We start from the raw sequence: 10,000 nt of genomic DNA, 5'->3' as shown, positions 1-10,000 counted from the left end.
CCCTGAAAACCTGGCTTGTCGTCTCTGTGGCCTTGGAAAACAGCCGTAGTAAGAGGACACCCCGTTTCTGAATACCAGCCTATATCTCGTAGCATGTGTTGTGTTTGTCTCTTAACTTACGAGTGGTGGAATGTGGAAGGAAAGATAGAGGTAGATTTATGAGACGTAGGAATAAGGGGAGAACTGTAGGGGAAGGTAAAGGTGAAGGGAATGAGAGAGAGAGAGAGAGAGAGAGAGAGAGAGAGAGAGAGAGAGAGAGAGAGAGAGAGAGAGAGAGAGAGAGAGAGAGAGAGAATCATACAAACAACAAAGACAGGAAAGAGGAACACACAAGAGGAACAAAACAGACAATAACAGAAACACACACACACACACACACACACACACACACACACACACACACACACACACACACGCACACACACACACTCGCTGGGGAATGGGAAGGTGTGTTCGTGATATTGGAGGTGGAAATGGGAAAGGGGAGGGAATATGAGGGGGGAAGAGGAGGAGGAGGAGGAGGAGGAGGAGGAGGAGGAGGAGGAGGAGAGGAGGAGGAGGAGGTAGAATAATTTTATACATTTTTTTTTCAGAGAGAGAGAGCAGGATGTGTTTATCTCTCGTAGTCTCTCTCTCTCTCTCTCTCTCTCTCTCTCTCTCTCTCTCTCTCTCTCTCTCTCTCTCTCTCTCTCTCTCTCTCTCTCGTGTTGTCAGACCATCTTGTTTCATTTTAACATATTGCTCTCTCCTCCTCCTCCTCCTCCTCCTCCTCCTCCTCTTCCTCGCGTAATTGTGAGAAATATTATGTAATTTGTGTCATTAATTTATTGCTCTCTCTCTCTCTCTCTCTCTCTCTCTCTCTCTCTCTCTCTCTCTCTCTCTCTCTCTCTCTCTCTCTCTCTCTCTAATGTGAGTAAGCGGAATGAGCGACACGCGAGGGAGTTATAAAGTGAAGGAGTCGTGTAATGTGCAATGCTTCCCGCCGTTCATTCCTTTCCTTCGCTTATTCGCTCTCTCAGTTCTCTCGCATTCTGTCACTCTCTCACTAATTCCCTTCAGTATCCGCGGTCTAACTTCTCGCCTTCACATAATCGCGAACTGTCACTCCCTCACTTATTCGCGTTTCCAGCGTTCACGTACCCCGTCTCGCGCTCACTCGCTCACAAAGGCTCGAGGCGTGAATTGCCCCCGGGAGAAATCTATTATCTATGAATATTTAACTCATCTAATCAGTCAACCTCACTTACTGGCGCGAGAGTGTTCCAGTGTGTTCCAGAGGGCTTCCAGGAGAGGTGAAGTGATGCTTCCATGGTTTTTTTTTAGTGTTCCGTTGTGTTCCAGAGGGTTTCCAGGAAGGTTCTAGTAATGTTTCCAGTTTTTTTGTGTGTGTTCCAGTGGATTTTAGTGTTTTCATGAGTTCCAGAGGGTTCAAGGGGGTTACAGAGAGTTCCAGAGTATTTCCAAGGGATTCCAGAGGCTTTATGAGTGCTTGAGTGGCTTCCAGGACGTTTTAGGGTGTTTCCAGAGTGTTTCCAAAGTGTTACAGCGTGCTCCAGTTGGTTTTAGTGTTCCATGATGTTCCAGGGAGTTCCAGAGTGAAGTCGTCTTTTTTTTGCACTTCATTCCAGTACATCTCTCTTCCCTGTGCCTCCAGTTCCTATCGTCCTCATCCTTCCAGACCTCATTCTTCCAGTAGATCTCTTTTCTGCCTTCCAATTTCTTGTCCTCTTGTCCTCTTCCTCTTCTCCTGCCTTCCAGACCTCTTTCAAACTCTTCCTCCCTACCCATTCCTCCATTTCCTCTGCTTTTCATTCCTCACTCCAGTTTCTATTTCCAGGCATAGTTCCAGACCTCTTTCCAGCACCATTTTTTGGTAGCCATTCTTTCCAGACTCTTTTACATTCCAGTCCATGATCCCTACTTCTTTCAGCCCACTCCAGCCTCTCCTTCCAGCCCCTCCTTCAGACTATCTCTCCAGCCCGTTCTCCAGCTCACCTCTTGCTCTTTCTTTCATTCCAGTCATCCTCCTTCCAGCTTACTCCACCAGTCCTCCTCCTTCTAGTCTTCTTTAGCTGCATCTCACTCATTATCTCTCTCCTCTCTTCAGCTCCCCCAAGACTTATGAAAGCAAAGGGAACGTACACCTCTGTAATCTTCCTCTCCCAAGGGCGTGCTTTACATTGACGCCTCCTCCTCCTCCTCCTCCTCCTCCTCCTCCTCCTCCTCCTCCCACAGGGGCATTCCAGCGAGGCTCCATTTGCTCATATTAAGGCTGGATGTGATTCTGCCTTTCGCTAACATTGCATTCTCAAGGGACCTAGTCATCATACTTCTCTTCCTCATCCTCCTCCTCCTCCTCCTTCTCTGCTTCCTCCTCTACCTTCTCCTCCGCCTCCTCCTCCGCCGCCGCCGGTATCGCCCTGGGCAGTCGTGTATATGACGCTGAAATTCCACCCAGAAATAACTTTATAGCCAACCATTGCGTGAAAGGGAGGCAGGGAGGGGAGGCTGCGAGGGCAAGTGTGTGTGCGTGTGTGTGTGTAGAAGTTGGTAGCCTCCATTTAGTATAGAACTCCGTGCTGGCATTAGGAGGAGGAGGAAGAGGAGAAGGGGGAGGAGGAGGAGGAGGAGGAGGAGGAGGAGGAGGAGGAGGAGGAGAAGAAAGAGGAGAAGGAGAAAGAGGAGGAGAAGGAGAAAGAGGAGGAAGATTGAAAGGAAGTGAAGTAGAATACAGAATGAACCGAAGCAGAAGGAATGAAAGGAGGAGGAAGAAAACGAATAGAATAAATATAACAAAGAGGAGGAGAAGGAGAAGGAGGAGGAGGAGGAGGAGGAGAAAGATTTGTGGCGGTACTGGAATGCACTCATTGGATTTGTGTTTTCCAGGAAATGTTTCCAGACTGCAAATGATCAAAGGAGGAGCATTCCAGCCTGCCACTTGAGAAAGAGAGAGAGAGAGAGAGAGAGAGAGAGAGAGAGAGAGAGCGTACCATATTCGTGTGCATTTTTACGAATACTAGGGAAACTTAAGTAGTAGTAGTAGTAGTAGTAGTAGTAGTAGTAGTAGTAGTAGTAGTAGTAGTAGTAGTAGTAGTGTAGTAGTAGTAGTAGTAGTGGTAGTAGTAGTAGTAGTAGTAGTAGTAGTAGTAGTAGTAGTAGTAGTAGTAGTAGTAAGTTGAATGTGAAAACCTGAAATTAATAGTTTTTTTTTTCTTTCTAGTAGTAGTAGTAGTGGTGGTGGTAGTAGTAGTAGTAGTAGTAATAGCATCATCAGCAGCAGTAGTAGTAGTAGTAGTAGTAGTAACATTAGTAGTAGTAGTAGTAGCAGTAGTAAGTCACCCTTAGTATTCAGGCTCCTCTCCTTTACCCTCACTGTGAGTGTAAAGTGCGCGCTGTAAACCAAGGGAAGCAACGAGAAAACGTCTATTTGTGTTACTTATCCTGGTGTTCTCATATGCATGCTAAGACGGCGGTAGTGGTGGTGGTGGTGGTGGTGGTGGTGGTGGTGGAGAGAGGGAGAGGGGATGAAGTAGCACAGTTACTAATGGTGTTGGTAAAACTGGTCGAAGATACAGTGCTATAAGACACGACATTGGCACTATGGACACACACACACGCACACACACACACACACACACACACACACACACACACACACGCGCGCGCACTCAGGCACGCACGCACACAAGATTTCGGTAAATTATGATGAAAAAAAAAAAAAAAAGGAAAAAAGGAAAAAATAATCGAAAATTTAAAAGTACATGATGTTTATTTTTAGCAGGAAAGAAAATGCTGTATAAATTTATTGATAGAAAACAATACTGGAAAAAAAAAGATAAAAAAACACTAGAAACTACTCTCTCTCTCTCTCTCTCTCTCTCTCTCTCTCTCTCTCTCTCTCTCTCTCTCTCTCTCTCTCTCTCTCTCTCTCGTTAGGGTTTAAATGGAGGGAAAAAAATAACGATGAGAGGGAAAAAACAGGAAATTTGACCGAAAAAAAAAATCTCTTCTTGTCTTCTCGTCGTTTTTCTTCTTTTTTTTCTGACAAGCCACAAACAAGAGAGTAAGATTAATGGGGAGGAAGACAAGGCTTTCTCTCTCTCTCTCTCTCTCTCTCTCTCTCTCTCTCTCTCTCTCTCTCTCTCTCTCTCTCTCTCTCTCTCTCTCTCTCTCTCTCTCTCTCTCTCTCTCTCTGTGTGTGTGTGTGTGTGTGTGTGTGTGTGTGTGTGTGTGTGATCTCAAAGGAAATGTTTTCTTATTTGATATCGAAAGATTTTGTCAATATCCTGAAGTTGTTCAGTAACTCTTGACTGTTGGCCGATACGTCACCACTCTCTCTCTCTCTCTCTCTCTCTCTCTCTCTCTCTCTCTCTCTCTCTCTCTCTCTCTCTCTCTCTCTCTCTCTCTCTCTTAGATATCATATTCAGTCATTCAGCCGTCGAAAGAATGTGTGTGTGTGTGTGTGTGTGTGTGTGTGTGTGTGTGTGTGTGTGTGTGTGTGTGTGTGTGTGTGTGTGTGTGTGTGTGTGTGTGTGTGTGTGTGTGTCTTTCATATTTATAGCCAGTTATATATTCATGAAAATATATGTGGCAGTATATATTTTTCATGAAAACAACTCTCTCTCTCTCTCTCTCTCTCTCTCTCTCTCTCTCTCTCTCTCTCTCTCTCTCTCTCTCTCTCTCTCTCTCTCTCTCTCTCTCTCTCTCTTTCGCACAATTTCTTTCTCAAATAATAATAAAGAAATTCTGGCGTTAATAATTATGAGCAAGATCTTCAAAGGTGTGCATATTTTTTGTCATTTTTTCATTTGCAATTTACCTTAAAAAAAATATGCAAGATCCGTGTGTGTGTGTGTGTGTGTGTGTGTGTGTGTGTGTGTGTGTGTGTGTGTGTGTGTGTGTGTGTGTGTGTGTGTGTGTGTGTGTATCTCTCTTTGGTTAGGTCTCTCTCTCTCTCTCTCTCTCTCTCTCTCTCTCTCTCTCTCTCTCTCTCTCTCTCTCTCTCTCTCTCTCTCTCTCTCTCTCTTTCTCATACCAAACTCACCTCTACAAACTTTGCTCTTGAATATGTTTGTTTGTTTGTTTGTTTGTTGTGTTTATGTATTTACTTAAGCGAAAAGTGGAGCCTTTGAGAGAGAGAGAGAGAGAGAGAGAGAGAGAGAGAGAGAGAGAGAGAGAGAGAGAGAGAGAGAGAGAGAGAGAGAGAGAGAGAGAGAGGGAGAGAAAATGAAAACAGTTCGACGTAACAAAAGGTCTCATCTACGCTCTCTCTCTCTCTCTCTCTCTCTCTCTCTCTCTCTCTCTCTCTCTCTCTCTCTCTCTCTCTCTCTCTCTCAGGCAGCTAAGGGAAAGGTGAATTCATAATAAATTAAAACTTGCAAGAAAAGGTTGGGAGGAAGTTGGAGGAGGAGGAAAAGGAGGTGGAGGAGGAGGAGGAGGAGGAGGAGGAGGAGGAGGAGGAGGAAGAAAATGAAGAGGAAGAGGAGGAGATATAAAGATTATTGCTTTAGTTCATATATTTCTTATCAATATATTCCCTCTTTCGCTTACTTACGAAGAAAGGAAATAAGAAAATGAAGATAAAGGAGAGAGAGAGAGAGAGAGAGAGAGAGAGAGAGAGAGAGAGAGAGAGAGAGAGAGAGAGAGAGAGAGAGAGAGAGAGGCTGTCATGGGTATAAATGGCGGTGTTGTTGAGAGGAAGGCTAGGCGTGAAATGTGGTGGTGGTGGTGGTGGTGGTGGTGGTGGTGGTCGGGCCAAAATCGAGACAAACAGATAAGTAATATTGGTTCTGAATCGGACAAACTTTTCATACCTTCCGCCATCTTGAGAGAGAGAGAGAGAGAGAGAGAGAGAGAGAGAGAGAGAGAGAGAGAGAGAGAGAGAGAGAGAGAGAGAGAGTAAACAAAGCCACACTAACTCACAAACACTCGATAACAGAAACACAGAAAGTACAAAGACAAAAGGAAAGTTAAGATTTAAACTCACAAACTTGACAAGAGAGAACGAAGAAGAGGAGGAGGAGGAGGAGGAGGAGGAGGAGGAGGAGGAGGAGGAGGAGGAAGAGGAAGAAAGGGAGGAGGAGGAGGAAAAGGAAGCGAAAATGAACACTACACGAAAAAAAGAAAAAAAAAAAGGAAAAACACATACATACGGAGATAAAACGCTAAAGAAACACATTCATCGTACCTTGTAAACATAAATTATCGTACACAAGAGAGAATTGAACGTGATAAGGAAAGGACATGACTTAACTAGAGTATACATTGTGATAAGACGTCTAGATAAGAGATTAATTTGGGTCTTACCGTCATAGTTACTAGAAATTGAGTTTTTTCTTCAGTTTGTCTTAAAAAGCAGGAGTTTTCTTTAGTCAGCTGTTCATGTTTTGTTTTCTGTTATTGTTTTTTGTGTTATCTTTACTGAGGCAAGAAAGGTAAGAATTATAAACGGCTGGTAACTACTACTACTACTACCACTACTACTACTACTACTACTACTACTACTAATAATAATAATAATAATAATAATAATAATAATAATAATAATAGTAATACTGTCTTTTCAGTTACTTAAATTCTACGTACCTAGTTCACAGTAGTAGTAGTAGTAGTAATAGTAGTAGTAGTAAGAGCAGAAACACAAGCTGAAAATCACTATTACTACTACCACCACTACCACTTCAACTATTACCACCACCACCACCACCACAACCCCCACTAGCTCATTCTTGTCTCTCCCCCACAGAGAAACAAGAAGAGGGGTCGTAATGTTGTTCTCTGCTCTGGCAACACTGCTAGTTCCTGTGCTGGCTGCAGGTGAGTGGCTGGAGGACGAGGAGGAGAAGGAAGAGGAGGAGGAGGAGGAGGAGGTATATTTACAACTTGGTTTGTTTATGTTAGGTTGTGTTTGCATGTACTCTCTCTCTCTCTCTCTCTCTCTCTCTCTCTCTCTCTCTCTCTCTCTCTCTCTCTCTCTCTCTCTCTCTCTCTCTCTCTCTCTCTCTCTCTCTCTCTCTCTCTCTCTCTCTCTCTCTCAACCCCATATCTTTACCTCAATAACTCTCACCTGTCTAAATCAAACATCTTCGCTATTTACCTTTCTCCTTTTAAGAGGAAGAGGAAGAGGAGGAGGAGGAGGAGGAGAAGGAAAAAGAGGAGGAGGAGGAGGAGTGCAAGTGATGATGGCGCAGAGGAGGGAGAAGAGGAAAAAGAGGATGACGGAGATAGAAGAAAGAGAGAGAGAGAGAGAGAGAGAGAGAGAGAGAGAGAGAGAGAGAGAGAGAGAGAGAGAGAGAGAGAGAGAGAGAGAATGGCCGTTAGAAAAGTGAGGAAGAATGACTGGCAGGCAAGGAGGAAGGGAGAAGAGGGAAGGAGAGAAGAGGAGGAGGAAGAGAAGAGGAGGAGGAAGAAGGAAGGTTTGACAAGAAGGAAGAGGAAGAGAATGGAAGAATGGGAGTGGAAAAAGAAAGTTGATGGAAACGAAGAGAGAGAGAGAGAGAGAGAGAGAGAGAGAGAGAGAGAGAGAGAGAAATCAAATCAAGTACAGAATAAAGCTAGTAATGGAAGCTGACATGGCGGATTCTCTCTCTCTCTCTCTCTCTCTCTCTCTCTCTCTCTCTCTCTCTCTCTCTCTCTCTCTCTCTCTCTCTCTCTCTCTTCTTCCAAAATCAATAAAAAAACATAACAATAAAAAAAGGAAATAAAAGACGATCAGAATTTTGAAAACCAGAAAAAAACGAGATAGAAAATAATAATAATAAAAAAAATTTGGTAAAGAGAGATTAGAGAAAAACGTTCTCAAAAAAAACGTTTCTAATTTCCAAATGGAGCAGATGAGAGAACGTTTATGGAAGAGGAGGAGTAAGAGGAAGAAGAAGAAGAGGAGTAAGAGGAGGAGGAGGAAGAGGAGGTGGAGGAGGAAGACAGAGATAAAGAGTTTTATTAGAGGAATTTATCTTAGTTTGATTCTTCTTTTTTTTTCTTTTTTCATCTTCCTTCTCTCCTTCTTATCTTCCTCTTTCCTCCTCTTCCTTCTCCGTTATCTACATCCCTTCTCCTCCTTTCCTCTCCTTCTTCCTTCTTCCTTGTTTGTGTGGTAATCTTTCCTCTCTTCCCTCCTCCTCTTTCTCTTCTTCTTCTTCCTCATCTTCGATATTCCTCTTCCTCTTTTCTTCTTGCTCCTCCTTCTCCTTCTTCTTCATTTTCTTCTTTGATTCGGTTTTATGTCTTTCATCTCCTTTCCTTCTCCTCCTTCCCTTTCCTTCCTTCTTTCATTCCTTCTTCCTTTATTGCTTCTTCTTTTTTCTTGTCCTTCTTAATTTAACTTGAAGTATCTAAGCATTTTTCTTCGTTTCTTTCTCCTTTCCTTTCTTCCTTCCTTGCTTCCTTCCTTATTTCTTTCCTTCATTCCTTCGCCTCGTTTCTAAATTTATCACCTCTCTTCTCTCTCTCTCTCTCTCTCTCTCTCTCTCTCTCTCTCTCTCTCTCTCTCTCTCTCTCTCTCTCTCTCTCTCTCTCTCTCTCTCTCTCTCTCTCTCTCACCATTCAATACAAGTCAATCTTCTTTATTCATACATTTTTCTTACTCACTTTCAGTCTCCTCCTCCTCCTCCTCCTCCTCCTCCTCCTCCTCCTTCTCCTCCTTCTCCTCCTCCTCCTCCTCCTCCATCGCCTTTATAGTTTTGGTCATTTTGGGAGTAGATAAGATGATTGGGCGGCTGTGTTTGTGTGTGTGTGTGTGTGTGTGTGTGTGTGTGTGTGTGTTAAGGAAAATGGTTTGTGTTCCAGATATTTCCTGAGAGAGAGAGAGAGAGAGAGAGAGAGAGAGAGAGAGAGAGAGAGAGAGAGAGAGAGAGAGAGAGAGAGAGACACACTCTCATCTTTCATTTTATGGAGAATGACATGACACATAAGATTCTCTCTCTCTCTCTCTCTCTCTCTCTCTCTCTCTCTCTCTCTCTCTCTCTCTCTCTCTCTCTCTCTCTCTCTCTCTCTCTCTCTCTCTCTTTACCTTAATCGATTAGCCAAACCATTTGATTATTATCTCAAAGAAACCTATAGATAAATTTCACTGTTATTTTGTCACAAGATGCGTATTCAAGCACCAAATATTCGCTGAAATTCTTATCCTAATCTGAGTATTAGTGTGGATACAGGACTACGTTTTCTATGCTACCCCTATCCGAAGTAAAACCTACCATACCTCAAACATCTATCGACAAAACTCAATGGTATTTCGTCACAAGATAGGTATACAAGTAACATATATGTGGTGAAAATTTTACTTTAATCTGATTATTAGTGTGGAAATTGGAGTACTATTTGTAAAGGACCTTTGAGATTTCGCCGCGGTTAAAAACTCTACGGTCTTTGCGTCCCGCGTTTCACTTACTCTACGGGGAATGCCTGCCGCGTTTCACCAAGTCTTTCTAAAATGCTTCCCGCTCTTCCCAATGTTGTATATTATTGACAGAGGCTCTTTTAAGTGTTCTCAGAGTACCTGACAGTTGTCTAAGCGTTAAACAGCGAATCAGTGACTCCAGGCATCTGTACAACAACAACAACAGCAGCAGCAGCAGCAACAACAACAGAAACAAAGGAAGAAAAACAAAAAAGAGAAGGAATAAGAAGATGAAAAAAAATAAGAAAAGAAAAGAAAAAAGAATAGAAAGGAAGAAGAAAACAAAAAGAAAAGAAAGAAGATGAAGGAGAAGAAGAAGAAGGAGAAGAAGAAGGAGGAGAAGAAGTGAAGCTGGGAGGCGGGCGGCCGATTGTCGGAGCATTTTTGAAAATTTACTCGGCATAATGAGAACATTAGTTTGAGGAATAAATGCTCCAAGGAGGCCACTTCGCCATCAACAAATGCTCCACAATGAGCAGACAATGGGCCGTGGAGCGTGAGAAGAGGAGGAGGAAGAGGAGGAGGAGGAAGGTAGTTATAGGTGCCATGGGACGAATAGGAGGTAGGAGAAGGAGGAGGAGGAGGAGGAGCGTTTAAGGA

At 43.3% G+C, this 10,000-nt stretch overlaps 1 protein-coding gene across 2 annotated transcripts in view; it reads left to right on the top strand.

The window, feature by feature from the left end:
- LOC135109936 (zwei Ig domain protein zig-8-like) overlaps positions 1–10,000 on the top strand; it is a 46,005-nt gene that overhangs the window by 26,396 nt on the left and 9,609 nt on the right. For both annotated transcript variants that reach the window (XM_064021849.1, XM_064021850.1), the window contains exon 2: positions 6,746–6,816. In XM_064021849.1, the coding sequence (XP_063877919.1) occupies positions 6,768–6,816 (49 nt within the window). In that variant the 5' untranslated portion in view covers positions 6,746–6,767. The remainder of the gene's footprint in view (positions 1–6,745; positions 6,817–10,000) is intronic.

Source organism: Scylla paramamosain, chromosome 19 (genome assembly GCF_035594125.1).
Source record: "Scylla paramamosain isolate STU-SP2022 chromosome 19, ASM3559412v1, whole genome shotgun sequence".
In the NCBI taxonomy this organism is placed as follows: domain Eukaryota; kingdom Metazoa; phylum Arthropoda; class Malacostraca; order Decapoda; family Portunidae; genus Scylla; species Scylla paramamosain.
Note: the sequence above shows the minus strand (reverse complement) of the source record. Positions and strands in the feature narration are given on the sequence as shown.